At 42.1% G+C, this 18,356-nt stretch overlaps 1 protein-coding gene across 1 annotated transcript in view; it reads right to left on the reverse strand.

The window, feature by feature from the left end:
* Positions 1-18,356, reverse strand: part of RNF150 (ring finger protein 150) — a 127,213-nt gene that overhangs the window by 27,427 nt on the left and 81,430 nt on the right. Inside the window, exons 5-6 of the mRNA XM_009290307.2 lie at positions 13,351-13,447; positions 6,732-6,942 (exon numbers count right to left, since the gene is read on the reverse strand). Of these exons, the coding sequence (XP_009288582.2) occupies positions 6,732-6,942; positions 13,351-13,447 (308 nt within the window). The remainder of the gene's footprint in view (positions 1-6,731; positions 6,943-13,350; positions 13,448-18,356) is intronic.

The following is an 18,356-nucleotide window of genomic DNA, read 5'->3' on the forward strand; positions in this document are numbered from 1 at the left end:
GCTATGTTATCACTGACTACAGTCCTCAGATCCCTTTTTCCCCTGCACGCATGCAATGCATGGGAATGATATATCTAAGGAGACGCTTGTGTGCCATCACAGTTTTTACAATGGCACTTTTCCTTACTGAGTTTCATTGTCACAGGTAATAAATCCCTTATGTCTCTCATATTCGCTGACCATTAATAAAATGCCTGTATACTCAGATATGAGCATTCAAATGAGATTTGAAACTTCATGCTTACTTTGCCTTGTTTATCCTGACTTCTGGGCAAAACAGACAGCTGTGTAGGGTCTAGTTGTGCTTGAGATAGCATGCTTGCTTTTGGCAATAGTGTTGTGAAAGCTGGCTTATATGTCCCTCTTCTCTTGGGCTCCACACTTCTTTCCTCCTGTTGTACTGGCACAACTACTTCTGGATCAGGGAACAGATCCAAATGAAAAAAAAACCCAGGGAGAAATTGGTAGCTTCTGGATTGGGCTTACAATGTAGCTGCACAACAGAAGGGCAACACGGAGGCAGGAACAAGTAATCTGGGACAGAGAGAGGCAAGCTGGTAACTGCCACAGGATTCATATGTAAAGACAGACTTATAAATGGAGCTTCCACTACTGAAGGAGGACATTTTCTTCTAAATCTCTCCCTAGAGTCAATTATTAAGCAAGTTTCTCAAGATCTGCAGCTTTTTTGGCACCCTAGGTTAGGCCAGACTACCACGTGTACCTACTGTGCCCCCCCCGACTGGGCCATAGACACAGCTCAGCGTGTCTGCAGGGAAGAAGGGAGATTCAGGAACCGATGGTTTCATCCTTGCTCTGTACACAATGTCAATGTACATAGCAGATGTGGAACAGAAAACAAACAAAAAATTAGACTTTAAATTTGCTCCTTGTTTCACAGCATTTTTGTACATCCCTTTTTGCAATTTGTGGTATAGAAACACTTTGTCTGTATTTCACATCTTAACATACGGAAAGGAAGAGCAGTTTTATAATGGGAAAACTTCACTGTCCATTCAGAGAGCCTGGCAGGAGTCTTGTGGGTGTATGTAATAATCCAGAGCACATTTTTAGTGCCAGTTAGGTTTCACTTGGTGACTCTTTCAAACCACTGCTGGCCTTTCAGACCACCAATGCTATGTTGGCACTGGTGTGAGTCTCAAAACAAATCTAGGACCTCAGCTCACTGGAATTTTCAGTCCATGATAACTATTTAGTGCAACATCTGCACAGGCTTTTAACAGAGCCACCAGGACTTATGTCATACTCCAGGCACATGGGACTCAATCTGCTCAGTCTTTAACTAGGTCCCATCAGCATTCTGTCTCCAGGACAGTGTTAGGTGCTAATGCAAGTGTTAATAACTTTCCGTATTAGCTACTATCTAGGGAGTTTTTCCACCTTTTCCTCCCCCTTTACATTCTGCCTAAAAAAACCCCTATTAATAGCAAGGAGGAACAGTCAAGTGGTTGCAAGACAACAGTGGATCAGATTCTTATCATGCACTTTCATCCACTTCCAAAGGCTGATTATTCTTCACAAAGACATTTTAGACATACACACATCAAAATAATTACTTGAGAAGTTATATTAATAGATTTAATGAAGAGCTATCAAAGAGACTTGAAAGTGTCCTAACAGTCACGATGAGCTATACGTTGGCAGGGTTTTATGGAAAGAACAGAATGAGAGGCAGAAAAGGAACTGCTGGTATTCTCTAGACTGCCCTCACTGCTGTACAGCCCATCAAACTTGGTGGGCTTTGCAGGTATATGACACCTCGGGGGAGAGTTTGTGGTTTTTCATACTAAAACTCCTGCCCATGTTTGCAGTATAATTATTTAAGGATCTTCCTCCAACTACAGAGACAGTGCTGGTGGGATTTCTGAGGCTTTATGCAGTGTGATGAGATATCCTGCTGAAGAGAATATAAAAGCTTGTCTAAATTGAAAAACTAGAGGTATTTACCAACAGAGGGCAAAGACTCCGGCAGTGCACATTATCTACTGCAGAAATTAGCAAGTGCCACATGGGTTGAGGGTGGTGAACGACTATGGATGCTATAAAAGATGAAAAAAATTGTTAACTACTTTTTCCCCTGCAAGTGTCACCATACAACCTTTAAAATATCTAGATGCTACTTTCCCAGCAAACTACCTTTTTTAACCATATCATTCAATCCCAGCTGAGCCTGACCCAAAGAATATTGCAATGTCCTCCTCAAATTCCAAATCCACCTTCCACTCCTCCAAAGCTGGTGCAGTTCAGAGCTTCTTCAAGTTCAGATCTTAGCCAAGTCCAGCTCACACTCACATCATCTGTAGAGCAGGAAATTCCACCTGCGCTGAAATTTCCAAAGATGTTAGCATTTTTCATAACTCACTACTGAAAATTAGGCAACACAGATTGCTTACGATGCATTATTGTGGAAAAAGATCCTTAGCTTATCTTCTTTCATACCCTCTGGAGAGCTGAAAAGTAATAGGGTCAAAGCAGGAAACTCAGCTGAGATGAACTTTTATGTATTTCACACAATTTTTTTACCCTTCCCCCCCCTTTCTTTTTTCCAACCCCAGTTTTTAAATTTTTCCATCCATCCACTTTCAGCAACTGATTACAAAAATACCACATTACAAGATACTATCCCAGGATCCTGCACAAAATCCCACCACAGAGAGCAAACAGTCACTAAGACTAAATACTGAACAGACTTTGGGCTGTAGATACACCCAAGGGACTAGGTGAAGGCTTGGATCTTGGTAGAAGCCAGCTGAGAGAAGCTGCTGGTCCATTTTTAAGTGCTCAGTGCTACTACACAGGAGATGCTTGGTTTAGCAAGGAACCCTAGGGATGGGGCCCCAAATGAAGTCCCATCCAGATGTTCATAGTACACTACGTCGCCAAGGGTCCCATGGAAGACATTATCTATTCAGGAGCACGGGAAGAAAAAAGGAGGGAGAGAAGAGGAAATGTCTGCTGAGCACACACACAGAGAAATAAAAAGAAAAGCACTGGCCGAGTTCCAGAAATGAAAATCTGGCCCCACTGAAGTAGGTGGGAGCTTTGCCACCAGATTTCAATGGAGACAGAATTTCACCCGATGTGAACAGTACTCTGGAAATATCCTCCCCTCCAGACACACTGTGGGAGCTCTTCTGGCTCTGAATACTCACTGGAAACACAGAAAGGGAAATTAAACCCAAAACAAGACAACAATATCAAAATGATTAATCAACAAAGAAAAAGGATGCAACAACAATTAAGCAAAAAGTATTGCAGAAGTGGGTGGAAAGAAGGCGGCAAGTCCTTTACCTCCTGGACCACTGAACTTTGCCAGGAATAAGGAGGGATGCAAGGACTCACGGTGCTGGGTACAGGGTGCCACATCAAGACTGCACTGGAGACAGTCTGCACAGATTCAATAACAAGAGGAAGAAAAACTTCTAGCACAAATTCAGCCCTGGAGTGTGCTCCCGTCACTAATGCTATATAAAGAGGCCAGAACCTAGCAGCTTCAGCAAAGATTCCTAGGGGCAATCAGCGTCATTGCTTACAAATTCCCAGGCAGGCTAGTTCACAGAAAGGGCACGCTCAGCAAGCTCTGCAGTTGTGTAACTATGAGGATTCTGGAAATGAGAAATACAATGCCTGAATATAATAAACAGACACAATGCCTATAAAGCCCCATCTATATGACAGCTATGACCCAGTTATTTAGCCTACAGTTGCCCTCTGATTTAGTTAGCACTTGATTTCATACCACAACTATACAGTGGTCCTGGATGTTCCACTTTCACTGGCTTAAGAGTTCAGGCTGCTTAAGATGCTAAGTGGTACCTTTCAGAGTGCCTGAACACCCCAAATCCACATAAGGCAGCTGGAGGGACAAATTCCCATCGCTGCTGGAACTCAGCCCCTAACTCCCAACCAAAGACCTCTTCTTTGCTGCAGCTCTGCTGCAAAAAGGGACCAAACAGCTCTGTTTCTGGGAACTACTGCAAATTGCACCACTTTGGATGTGGTGATGACAGCATGGAAACTTGCACACCTACTGCTGACTAATATTCAAGTATTGTATTCCACTTTGAGATGAGAAATCCAGATGAAGATTCATGTCTACATATCAATGATGGGTGAATGACAATAGCTAACCAAGCATTAAACCAGAGTTCCCTGAGTGACTGTGTGACAGGCACAGCGTAGGCAGGCACACACCAGGGTTTGGAAGCTCCCAAGGTCCTTTGAGCTTTTCTCAGGACTCCTTTTTCCTCACAAAACAACTGGAAAGGTCTGTTTTTAGCAGTGGGTCCCCAGCCACCCCTGTAATGTTGTGAGGCTCACAACCTTCACAGAGTTCAGGCCATGTGCCAGTTTCCCCTCCCTGCTCTCTTCTCCCTCTCTCTCTCAAATAACCAGGGAAAAACCCTTTTCACAGTCCTTCCCCAGACCTCATGGCCAGCCTTTTCAGGTGATGGAGATCTCCTGAAGCTCCATGGTTTGCTGCCTCATTACCCGCGTGTCTGGATAGACCACTGGTCTTGGTGCGAGTTCCTTGTCCATGGGCTCTGCTGTCAGCCCTCCGGACTGCCCACTGTTAGTGTCTATTGCCCAATGTTATTAAAGGTAAGGGGAAGAACAGAGGGCATCAAGGCAAAATAAAGCATCTCTGCAGGCCCTGCAGTACTCTGCTGGCTCAGAGCAAGTTTTTCACCCAGTGACTTAGCTGGCAACTTGGAAAATGAAGACCATATGTGTTTGGACTGACACTAATCCTTCCGCAGACTCTGGAAACAAAACTGGAGGGGAAGAGAGTGGCTGGAGAGTTACTGAGCTCTTGTGCTCCCTGGCTGCCTCAACACCATTGTTACCCCTGGCGACAAACCAGAAGAACTGCTTCTCGGTGTGCCAAGATCCTGGGATGAAAAGCACGGACTACCCCTAGTGCTGGGCTTTGCACCAGGCTGCCAGCTCTTCTCAGCATGTGCCATGCAGCTGTGGGTGTAAAGGGCACACCACGGCCCTCCTTCCCAACTTCAATAGCAGACCTTGTAAAGAACAGCAGGACAAGGATAATTATCTGCCAGAGGAGCTACTCACTTCAGGAGTGTTAAGAGGGTACAGCTGAGACCAGCGTCTAGCCCAGTCTTTAGTTACATTGTGGTACCATGAAGTAAATCTTTCCTCCATGGTTTAAATCAGCCTCAAACGTATTTAAAAACAATTACTGGAAGGAACAAAATAACCTCTCGTTTTGAACAGCTCTTGCCAACACTCAAGGAGGCTTGAGAAAGTTGTATGCCACCAGCTGACAGGCTGGCCATGGATGACAGCTGGGCCTATAACCTTGCTGCTCACCCCTTGCTGCATCTGGGACTTAGACCATAAAAGGACCAAACCTGAAACCAGTACCTAATCCACAAAGGCAGAACTTAAAAATCCACTTCTGGGTCACTTGTGGCTGAGGTCGCAAGTCCAGCATTTCCAGAAGCTATTTTCACTGCCATGGCACTGGCTGCAATATGAGGGAAAATGTGATTATCAAGCCTCTCCACCGAGTAAGGAGACTAACGTAAAATCATTTCAACTTAGTCCCCTCATCTTTCTCCTACCTTTTACACATCATATTATTACTTGCCTTCTTTTTCATGCCCAGGCCCATAGTAGTACCTAGAAATGGTTGAAAATGCATAATTTGTTCCAGGACCTATGCTGACTCCATACACAAACCTGTATTTTATCACATTCTTCTACCTCCCTTCAAGTATATCTGATGATTTTCTACAATAGTCTTGTCAATACTAATATACCAACTGGTGTCAAACTGATCTGCTATTTTACCTAAAAATGAGAATTTTAGCTAGTACAATCCGCATTCAAAACAGCTGACAACATTCTTTTTAAACTGTTAGAAGTAGATTTTCATCAAAGAACATAATTTTTAGGAACAGAGAGACATGCAGACATTTTGAGAGTTACTGGTTCAAATGGTGTCCCTTAAACAAGTGAAAATGAAATACATTGAAAACATCCAAAATTCTCTTTTTTTTGTACAAATTGGCAGCATTATTTCACTAAGCTCAGGTTTTCAAGTACAGGAACGCTGACCATCAATCCTTCTGAAATGAGAAGTTCAAGTACGAATAAATAACCAGATGAGCTTCAGTTGATGTAAGAAGATAAAGGAAAGGCAAAACCAGAATTCAACATTCTTTTTTTCTTGACCGAAGGCAGTGAAAGTGATTGCTATTTATTGTTCTCTATTTATTTTGTGATACGCAGGTAAGAATAACTTCCACAAGGTAACATGTAGCCCAGTGAGGAAAGGCAGGCCAAAGGACATGCACCAATCTGCTTCGCAAAGAAGCCAGGTGATACGTGGCAAGTTATCACGGTGAATGGGATGACTTACTATAAACAGTATCTGAAGATGACCATAAGTTTATATTGTTTTGTGTTGACTGAAATAGCTTGTTCTGTCCATGCAGGGGACTCCAATTAGAGTTTGCTATTCAACACACTGATTTGCACACAGGCTGGAAGTGTTTGCAGTACAGCAGAACGACATGATATTTAAATTTACTTACCCTGTAGATTTCTGCTAGGCTTAAAGTAAGGCCATGCTCCAGTGGAAAAGCCCTCAAAGGCCATTTTTCCCGCACTAGAGATCAGTTTGTGATTCCGGTTTCTAAACACTTATTTCAGCGCAAATTCTGCCAGAAAGAGGAACTTACTGCTTGTTGTGAAGTTACCCTCCCCAATCTGGGGAAAGGAGTCTACGTCTTGGATGACCTGTAGTACTCCCACAGTCCGCACCGGGGGATCCAGGGCTACAGAGCTCTCATTCACTGTTACGTCGCTGGCTCCCGTTATCTGGTTGGTTGGCGGTCCTCCTATGGATGCTTCCAAGTCTGGAGGTATATCATCCATACAATCTGCATTTGGCTAACAGGAAGAAAAAGAAGAAATTTGAGCTTTTACCCGATAAAAAGATTTAATTTACCTGTTCCCACTTCTTTAGGGTTTTTCACTTTCTTTCAGTACTGAAAATGGCAACATATGATGAATAAACATGCACAGTTTGTTTGTTTTCATGTACTTAAAACCTCTTAATGCAATTTGTTGGAAGAGAGACCCAAAGTACACACTGCAAATATTCAGTATTAAACTGTGTCACCTACGATCTCTAAATATTCTTATTTATATTTTTTAAAGGTTTTGGGAGAGTGTACATTGAAAAAGTAACCCACTTATTGATATGATCTGCTCAACACAGGCAGACTGCTGAGTAAGATGACAAATGTAAACAGAGACAGTAGCTGAAGGGGAATAATTATCTTTTCCCTAAATACACATTTTATAGAGCCGATATCAGAGCTTTCAGGAATAGGAATTCAAGGGAACTGCCTGTGGGCGAATCTATGTGTGGGGGGCAAAAATAGAAGCTAAAGCTGTTTATAAGAAGTTTTTTAACATCAAAAAATCTCTTCCTTTACTAATGCTATATTTCCTACAAAATAAAATTATGAGAAAAGAAACAAACAAGCAATAATGGGAATTTGAAGAGTATTATTCGATCCATAGTCTTTCTTGCTTTGTGATTCAGAGACCAAGGATGAAACCCAGTCTGGGGAATTTAGACACTTCTCTCTTGCAGTTACATAGTGAACACACCAACACCTCCAGAATGAGCCAAGCTCTTCAAGTCAGGTGTCTGCCTTTCCATTGACCTTATAGGGAAGCAATGAGAGGGGGTTGTGGAGCCCACCTCTTGCACAGTATCCTTAGCACTGAGCGCCTGTTCACAAAGGGCGCTGAGACTTCAAGTGGGCACTGGGTGGCAAAGAGGATCGTTTGTCCAGAGACACTATGTCCAAGCTGGGCACTTAAAACAGTCAGACTTGTTTCTGGCCTCGATTTCTCTGGGCCTGTTACAAGCCTGATGCTCCCATTCATACAGCAGTGATTTCTATGGAGCTCCCCATAAACATTGGTGACAAACACATGAGTAGAAAAGCTCTTTTTCCTCTAAGAGGAGACAGATTCTTGTGCCATTTGCCCATAGAACCAGATCTAGTTCTCCCCAAGACATGGAGTAAAATTGTTTGCACAACTATTTCAAGAACTGGGTTTTGAAGTTTTAACATACTGTAACAAAACCAAGGCTAATTCAGAAATGAGGATGCTGTGTGTCAGGGTGCAAAGCTTCCAAAATGACCAAGGGACATAGCAAGGTTGAGCTGCAATTACATAGATACCTTGTTAAATTAGGAAACGTAAAGTTAAGTTGTTCCCATTTATCTTTATTGTCCAGGAGTCAGACAGCTCGTCTGGATCAGTCACTTAGGTTTCCTCTAACCTCAACGGTTTGAGACAATTTCGCTGTGTGATTCATCCCACCTTAAGGTAAATGGTATGAATTGCCCCTTCTGCCTTCTCACTGCTCAGCACTAAGCAGAGATGGGGCTTAAGCTGCCAGACTGGAAATTCAACGTCTGGATGGCTAAAGTCAGAGGAGATGTACTCTGCTCTGTGGATCTGATTTTTGCTATGCTTAGTTGTCTCACTTGCTAAGGCATTTTTGCAAATCTCACTACCTGCCTATCTCTAACAGCAGGCACCTAGAAACTAAGCAAAATATGATACAGCAAAGACTTAAACAGAGGCTTAGCTTTAAGCACAAGAGTAATCCCTTTGAACTCAAGCATAGAAGGTTACCATATGCTTACATTTTTTGCAGAACCAGGAACTTAGCATGTTTTCTCTTTTCCCATACATTCCCTGTCTGATTGTTGCCACCTCATAAATATTTTTTCACAAATGTTCCTAATGAAAAAGGCAGGCATTTTAAACAATCCTCAGGTGACTTGTATCCACAAACTGAAGTTTGGGATAAAAATTAGAATTGTCGTTGTCTGGCTCCAGTCTAATCCACAAGCAGCAAGAGCTCCTCAGAACTGGGACAAAGGCACGTTCAGCTATACCAGGTTTTAATGAAACCCATTGAACCTGCGCTTTTCTAAGTGAAATACCAATCATTTATCTGTAAGACTTGGGTCCAAAATTACTCCTTAGATCTATCTCTCTTTCCCTCACCCTTAGCTGTTATAACAAATGCTTTCAGAATTTCATTTTTAACTTAGATTTAGCTTTGATGGCAGTGTATCTTAAAGAAAAAAAAGGCCTGTTTTTTCTTTTCTACTCTAGGAAAAACTATTTCAATTTTTTTTCAGGGGACCAGTTGTCTGTCCTTTGTTCTGATTCCAGTTATTCCTAGAATGGGGTTTTATCACTAACTTTTAAACCTTTAAAAATGGAGGATTATAATTGAAAGCCAAACCAAACACTAAAGATGCAAAAATAGCATTGCTCGATATAATTAATCCCTTTACTCCTGAATCATTTTAGTTGGAAAAAATACCCCAAACTAAGCAGCATACTATAAAACTAATGATATGAAATACTGATTGAAAAAAGTGCATTATGGCTTTTGCTGTCAGAGTGACCCAGATACATTTTCTAAGTTTAATTATATTGGTTTCACTCATTCCCTGCATGTAAGTGCTTTGAGGGCACAATTCCACTAAAGTCAAGGGAAGGCTTTGTATTGACTTCTGAGGGCTTGGCTAAGGCTCTTAGTGAATAGCTTCAAGTCATCGAATCTGCTGCCAAAAATGCAGCTGTCTGCATATCCAGCAGATATTTGCAGAAAAGAGGGAGAAGCAGAGGGAACCTATTTTATGCGATACGATCATCCCAATAGCAATGTAGCCCTTTGAAAGTGAAAGACACTTTCACTGATAATTCACTTCAAATGTTACAGCCAAAAGAGGTATAGTCTGAGCTGGATTCACCAGCAAAGAGACAGTGGAAAAGGTTACGCCAACCGTTTGCTGATAGATAGTTAGTTAACAATCCTCTGGAGCTGCAGAGAGCCACAGCGAAAAGTGGAGATGCTAGGGTGCTCAGCTACCGTGAAAATGAGTGCAGTCACTTTGGTGCCTCACGGCAGCCTGGGGAATCTGGTTTCAGGGCAGATAATATTTGAAGTGTCTGTTACAAAGTAAATGGAGAGTTCAGATGTGAACTGAATTGAAGCATTTAGATATTTGGGTTTTAACCAATCATTTCCTGGAAAATCCCGAGTCTTCCTGCTAAATGAAGCACAATATACCCACAGTCACACAAGCCAGCTCTTTAATAACAACCATAGGACAAACATGCAGCTGACAGGAAAAAAAACATATTAGCCCTGCCTATGGTAAGATTTTCTCATTCCTCCCATTGTAAAAGCCTGCAAAAGGACTTTGGCAAATTTGTGCTCAAGTGTCCCATCAGAGACTGCTGCCTGCCTAAGGCTGCTTTTCTGTGTGTGGAAATTTCAGCTAAGATGGCTCAGCAAGACTCAAGAATGTGGTTAGGGAATGGCATTTTGCTTCATCCCCTCTACAGAAATGTTTGCCACCTCTCACTGAGAAGCCCTAGAGCTTTACAGCTTCTTCCAGGGAAATGTCCTTTCCCACAACAGCCTACTGACATCTGGCTAAGTTACGAGCCTCTGAAAATATCAGTTCATGGGTGCTGATAGAGACTGGTGGCTTATTCGGGACCGACAACTACACTCTCCAAAGAGAATAGGGCTTTGCATGGTGCCTGCAAGCTCACGGTGGCACCAGAAGGCACCCCACAGGACCGATGCCCACCCCAGGCTGCCCTCAGCTGGTGCCAGGCAGCGAGAAGGGTGAGGACGCACAATTTCTGTGTGAGTGGAGAACCGGTCCTGTGAGCTGAGCAGAAAGCACAAGCAGCAGCACCAGGGCAGGAGCTCAAAAGGATAAAGGTTGGGCAGGAGGGGTTATGCAGAGGAGAAGCAGGAAAGGGCATGAGGCAGGAGAGGGAGAAGCAGGACCTGAGGCATATTTTAGAAAGAGGAAGCAGAGAAAACAGAGGAAGAGGAGCAACTAATAGCAGTGTAGGAATTTTTAACCCCCAAGCTACTAGATGCTCTTAGACTCCCCCTTCCTTTGCTGTTAGCCAGAGGAAACCCCTGACATGAAGGCTACCACCTGCTCCCAGTTCCCATGGACAACAGCTCCTACTGTAGGTCACCTCGAGGGGTAAGGCTGTAGTGTGCAGCTCTCCCTTCATGAACCTAACCGATGATCCATGCGGGTGGGAGCCAGTATGCTTCCTCCAAATGATGGAGCGGGCTGTTTTCACTTTGTTGTCTTAGAACAACCTAGGGCGATTTTTACAGAAATTCATACAATAAAATCCTCTAAACAAACTTTGCTAGTGGAACACTAACATCCAAGTGCTTGATTTTAGTTTTAAGACAGACCAGCACTAAGGTTGATTCTGAAATCTTAATTTGACCCAGTTGTTTGTGTTGGTTACAGCAGTATCTTAAATTACGTGCCCAGTACAATTACGTGCCACAGAAGCTCCATGTGGAAAGCTCTCAGTGAGGGGAGCAGGATGGATCCCCCTTATGCTACGCGGTACAGAGAGAATGAGACAGGGAGCTGTGAGAAGAGAAACGATGGCTGAGGAAACTGAATGGCGCTTTTAATTATTCCTGGCAATTAGGTTCTATACCTGCCACTACAGAGCTGTTCATATGTAGTAAAAGCCAGTCATGTAACCCAAAACCTTTACATATGGCCTCTGGGCATGTTTTCGCTTCCCCTCAATGCACCCAGCCTCAGACAGCCTGCGAACACACTTAGCCTTCAGCAGCTGTCAGTGAAGTCAGTGAGAGCCATATTCTGGATGTAAACACTAACGGTACTAAAATTTCTGGAAAGACCTTAACATCTCACCACACGCCTCCAAAAAGTGGAGGTCTGATTTGTCTATATACCCTCGTTAAGAAGCTGGATGACGAGCATGTTAATGAAATGCTTGGGCAAAAGTGTGAATGGACCAGTGTGAGAGCAGAAGTTGCGTGGTCCTGCATGGTGCAGAAGAAAGCCATGGAACGATATACTGGGTACGGAGAAGAGGTGTCAAAATCCTGGGTAACTGCTCACTGGCAGGCCTGTGAACGGAGACATGGAACCTGGGGAAAAACTTCTGTATTTAAGCCTAGGCGCAGAGATGCTGACTGGCAGAGCCAGCCTTCATTCCGGCCTTTCCTGACATCTCAAATACCGATTTAACAGTTGTATCATCTTTTAATATTCTAAAGACAATATACATGCTTAGCAGAAAAAGTAGCCCAACTGTAATGACGTCACCCTAACCACAATGCTCTACTTCATTTTTCCCATTGCATGTTTTTAGCTTGGATTATATTAGGTTGATTAACATATCTCCCTACTTCAGTAAAAACTTACTTCATCACTTGCTGTGGAACCTCTTCTACAGCAACCTGCTTGGCTTCCTAGTCTCCATGAAAATGAACTCTTGGGGAATGGCTGCATCAGCTCCCCAAATATGTTCACATGAGCTATTTTGCTTTATATAGCTCTTTCACATGTGAGCTGGCATGTCACCATCTGTAACTGGGGAGGGTATTTACAGCACCTGTTAACGCATCAACCGGTGGTGTTTCAGTATTGAACTTCACTATCATGTGGCAAGCCTCGCACAGTGTGAGAAAGTGACTCACTTCTTCCTGGTGAAGCCCCTGATCTCTGTGATAGCTGCCATCAGGAAACTGTATGGCAGACAGGACACGCACTATCTGAATGTAAACATGCAACCTAAAAAGATCAATTGCTTTGGCAGCTTCTAACATCTGAATGTTCCAAATAACAAAGAGCTTAACAATTTCTTGTGTGTCATGTGGTCCACCACATGCTTAGTTACTGGGAGAAATGCTCCCTAATTGGAATTAGGAGTACAGAGCTTGCCACAGATAGACTTTAAGAGAAATCTGACAGAAAAAGATTTGGCTCCCCAGAATGAGCAATTAGTTGTCCTTGACTAGTATAGCAGGGAAAATTTTATTTGCAGACCTTCTGCTTTGAGATTTGAACTGAGAGCATGATTAAAAAAATAAATCCAGTTCTGATTTAAAACACAAACAAAAGCTATGTGAAAGAATCTATAAATCCACCAAAACACCAGTAAACAATCCTCTGCTCCACAAAGCAGGCAACCACAGACACACAAATCCCAACACCCAAGCAACCTCCATACACGCACTCTTCCTTGCTAATAAAAGTGGGGTGCAGGAGGGAGGTAGAGTCAGACATTTCAGCTTGTACTCCCCTTAATAAATCAATTAATAAATCAATAACATGGCAAGAAGAGTAGGATGGGAACAGACAGGCAAAGGGCTAGGGATATACCCAAGTAGCTCTTGTTTCCCTTCTGACCCGACCGGCTGCTCTGCGACATGCTTACCGGGATCCCTAGAGCTTTTAGAATATTCATTTTACACATCGGGCAGGTACGATGGTCTAGAAGCCAGGGGTCTACACAGGACTTGTGGAAAAGATGCCTGCAATGAAAACCAGGGTATTTTAATTCAAATCCACCACAGCACAATTCACCACTTAGTACCAGACGCTTATTCTGAATTCAGTAAAGTGAGATTATTTCAATGGTGTGGTTTGTGACCTCTGCAAGGACTGCAAAACTATACCCTATGCACACAGGACTAAAATTATTTCTGCAGCATCTCAAGCACATGTGCACAGTGTCGCTCAACTGAGTTGGAAAAGAAGACATATACATAATTAGAGAATTAGGAAAAATACACAGAATGCATCAGCAAAACCCATGTTCTTTAAATGTTAAAGGCTGTCAGTAAACAAAACCTGCTTGCTGGTAAAGGTAAGAATCACATTAGTATTTCTTGATGGTTCTACAGACAAACCTGATTACACATAATTTAAATGTGAAGCCACTGGGGGTCTGATATCTTTTAGGATGCAGGCATAAGGAAATAAAGTGAATTAAAAAAAAAATGCTACCTTTCATTTAAATGGAAAAAACAGGATGATGCTTTTTAAAACATTCTCCCTGACTTTCCTGCTCTTTAGAAGTTGCCCATCAGAGTGAGCTCCTAAACAATTCCAGCCCTGAAGGGGTTGTTGCTAATCCTGTGCTCAGTCTGAAGTGACCACTAAGCAACTACCTGAGCCCTGTGGCTGCTGGGGGCCGCTTTTCTTAGACATTATCCAGGTGGAGGAACTGAAAGCTTCTTGTCTAGCTTCACCTGACACAAACTGAGATTGAATATATTTAGTGTGTGTACCTGACTGACAGATTGTATTTTCTCTTGCAAGCATATTCTGTTACCCGGTGGTTATAGAGAACAAATGTTATAAAACACAGGAATGCGGGACTCGGGATTTAAGAAATGCTGTTGAGCAGGCCAAGTAGAGGAGTCGGGGCTCAGCCCAAGGCAGTGAAGTTTGTTCAGCCCCACTCCTTCTGAAGAAAAGGAGGAAAGTTTCCTACCATGCACATAGCCTCAGAAATTACACTGGCATGTAGGAAACTGAAAATTGACTTGCCTTCCTAAAAATCTTTTAGTCAATTAGTTGAATAGAATAAAATAGTTCAGTTGGAAAGGACCTTACTCCAACTGCCCAATATAACTTAATAATAATAACAACTTAAACAAAATTGGAAGAGGGTGTTTTATTCTGAAATATGAGGCTTGATATACATACACAGTCTTGCTCCAAAAGGTGCAAACTAAGACTCATTTGCTTGTTTTGAAACACCAGATAGATCAGCTCTAAATTTCCTTTCTAAGGCTTGCAACAGGTGTCCCACATTTTACTTGGCAGAGCCTGAAAGTCACGTTTCAGTCTGCTTGAACTTTTACATTTGAGCAGTCCCCAGCCGGTGTTTCCCTGTGCTGTCACTGCCCCATGTGCATCGCTCGTAGAACACAGCCATACAAACCCACCAGGTAACCGCAGGTGGACACAGCTCACAGCTGCCCAAGGCTCCGCCTGGAGCAGGGCACATACCAGCCTCCACGAGGAAATGCAATCTCCGAGAAAGCCAGGATCACTTAATGCACCAAAATAATTTTAAATATTTAAGTGGTACGTATTCAGCTGAACGGGGTGGCTGCTGTATTGTGTCACAGCCTCTCTCACACAACAAGATACACACAGCCTTTCAACCTGATGGAAGATACTGAGGTGCGCTTTCACCAATATCGATTTGCAACCCTGGCTCTTACTAACACGATATCGGCTCACACACTAGCTGGCTGGCTTACTAGCTGGCTTCAGTCCTAAATAACACTAGAAATTCAAAGCCAAAACTGTGTGAAATCTCAGAATCTTTTTCTTTTCACTGCGACGTTTTTTCTCACTGCTTCTAGAAGAAACGGGTCCTTTGTGAAACAAAACTACATGGCAAATTATCACATTCCTGTACTTGGTCTGACTTCACACAACGATGGAAAAGGGCAAATCTGTTCTTGGAAGTTCAACCTCGTCTAATTATATCAGTTGGCTGCAATACCAAACTTTGTCAAACCTCATCTGATCCTGTATGTCAACATGATTAACACAAATGAAGTATCGTGATACTTGAAGTTTAAACCACTACTTTACTAAGGCTACTAAAGTTCACAACCCTCCTTCCAAACAAGACTTGCTTTACTGGGTAAAAACACAATGCACCAAATTTCGGTCTCTGTCCTGCATAACTCTTCCTTCCTTTTATTTCAGGAGGGACATACTCAGCACGCCATGAGGCAAGCATTCTGAATAGGTGAAAGCATAAAGATACAGTCCTCAGGCATGTGTAATTTTACATTTAGAAGTCTAAGCAACAGAATTCCTTGGGCGTGTTAATTCATGGAGGGTACTGAAAGTCAATGTTTTGCTTTTCAGCTAGTTGAAATAACTATGAAATTCTTGATAGTGATAGGTTTTCTTTAATTATATACTCAAATATATATATATATTATATACTCAAATTCATAAACAAGTATGTTTAACTGCAAACATCTGAAGCACATTTGTGCCAAATAATCAGTAATCATTTACAAAATCTGAGATATTTATTATTCTCTTGAAAAAAAAAAAAACAGATTTCCAAAGTCTGTTTCAGATAAAAAAATATGTAACTTCTATCAAGCCATTTTACCATAGACTAGAAAGTCTCCTTTTGTTTTCAAGTTCAAGCTTTGCAAGCCTGAGTCAAGCTGTGGTTCATATTACAGCATTTCATAATGTTTGTTAATCACCAAAAGCTTTGAACTTTCATGCCTTAAAGACTTTAAAAACTGAAGTTTAGTGTTCCTAAAGTTGGCTTCAAAAAACAATATTCTGAAAGAAATTCTACCAATGCCGAGTAATTTAAATACATGACAGATCTCGTCACTTTGCACTTCTCAATACTAAATTAGCACAGTGTATTATGGCTCTATTAATTTCAGATTTAATATGTACAACAGAAGGAACTTGATTATTTGACAGAAATCTACAGAAAAATGGAATGTTATTGAAAATCAGATAAAGATTTGCGTTTTAAAATTTTTGTACCACATTATATAATTAGAGCACTCGTCTATTTTTGAACACGTAAACATTTGTGCAGAGAAGTGAGGTGGCGGGCTTTGCAGATTTGGATTTGAAAGTTTATTTTATTCGTTATTAGCTACAGCACTACATACATGCTCATGGCTTTCAACAAACTCTGAATTGTCTGACGTCCTGACAAGTTTATCATCCAAATTCAGGCAAAATAAGGGTCTGCACAAAGTAAGATGAGAGAGCCACTGCAATATTTCACTGTCACATGGTAAGACAAAGGTATAAAAAGATGAACTGCAACAAAAATCCCTCTCCCTCTGCAGTTCTGACTGATGCAAGTTTTAAAAGGAAGGAGAGGGTAGAGGCGGCATGGATGAGTTCAGAAGTAATGACTTCTTCCCATACAGGGAGACAGTAAGAGAGATTTTTGAAGCATGGGCTCGGGACATGGCCTTGACAATCAAAGTCAGAGCTAGAAAAAAATATGTTTTTTTTTCTGTTGTGTGCAACCACACGCATTGCAAAACTATGTTGATTTGAATAGGTTGAAAAGTTTCTCAAAATAACTGTAATTGATTAGTTGAGAGAGAGGAAGGCAAGAGGAGAGGACATGTCGTAAGAAACCTCATACAAAACAAAGGCTTCCATAAGGAGAAAGGAAAAAACTGTTCTTCACCTCTCCTAGGGGTAAGAGACACAATGATGTGTTCAAACTGCGGCAAGTGACATCCAGGTTACACAATAGGAAAAGCTTCACCACAGTCAGGGTAGCGAAGCACTGCAATAAATTATCAGGGGAATTTGCACAGTCTTCATCCCAGGAGACTGCAGAGTGTGTTGGAAAAAAGTCCCAAGAATGACACGTGCACGGCCAGTGCCCCTGTGCCGTTCCGGAGGTGGTGGCCTCCTGGGATCCCTCCTGCACTCTTCTGCGACTCTGCAACTGCACGTGGCTGCGTAAAGCTCAGAGAGCACAAAGAAAGAAAAAGAACTTCAAAATCCCAGAGCATTTCATTCACTGTTATCTAAATAGCGCTTCGTATTTTTTAACTGGAGATTACTTTTGTTTGAAATGTATTTAAATTTTCTTTAAAGCTGCAATATAATCATAAAAGAAAAAAAATTTCATTTTGGGCTCAGCCCAAAATTATTATTATAATTTGATTGTTGTAAAGCTGTCGTAAAGCTATTGTAAAGCTTTCAGCTTGCCAACAATTTTGAGAAGCTTTTTTCCCAGGTTAAGGGAAACTGTTCTCCTCCCACCTTCTACTCCTAGTCCCAACTTTCCAAACTGCACACAAACAAACCTAGCAGTCATGTAATTTTTCTCAGAAGAAAAGCGTGAGCTAAGAGAAAAGGAGGCAAAAGCAGAGAGAGAGATACATCCCTAGGGACCCTGAGTAAGAGCATTAGCTGCCTGGATTAGACACAGGGCTGAAGCAGAGCATTGAGAAGGGTTTTGGTGAGAGACGAAGCAGCACTGTAGTATCCAATGAGAAGGTTTGGGCTTTTGGGGGTGCATGTACGGTATTATTTGTTTAGTTTTGAGGAAGAAGGAAGGACAAAAGAAGATGATGATGAGGGTAAGTGAGAGGAAGGAATCAAAGGGAAGAATGTGTGTGATGAAATAATTTTCATGGGAAGCTAAAAAAAAAAAAAGAGAGAGGAAGAGTGAAGCAGTCTCTGAAATCACAGTTGTTCATGGAGTGAAGGTTCAGGGGAAGGGAACTATCTGGAATGGGGTCAGAAAGCGCATTTACTGAAATGAAACAACCAAAAAAAGAGCTTATGAAGAACTCAGAACTCATGAGGTTGAAAGAATTGTCTTGCCTCTCTGTAGAAGTTTAGTGAAGTTAGTAAAAGTTTAGTAAAAGGCACACACTGGGAACAGCAGCATCA

The sequence above is a fragment of the Aptenodytes forsteri genome, unplaced genomic scaffold (genome assembly GCF_000699145.1).
Source record: "Aptenodytes forsteri isolate BGI_AS27 unplaced genomic scaffold, ASM69914v1 Scaffold125, whole genome shotgun sequence".
Lineage (NCBI taxonomy): Eukaryota > Metazoa > Chordata > Aves > Sphenisciformes > Spheniscidae > Aptenodytes > Aptenodytes forsteri.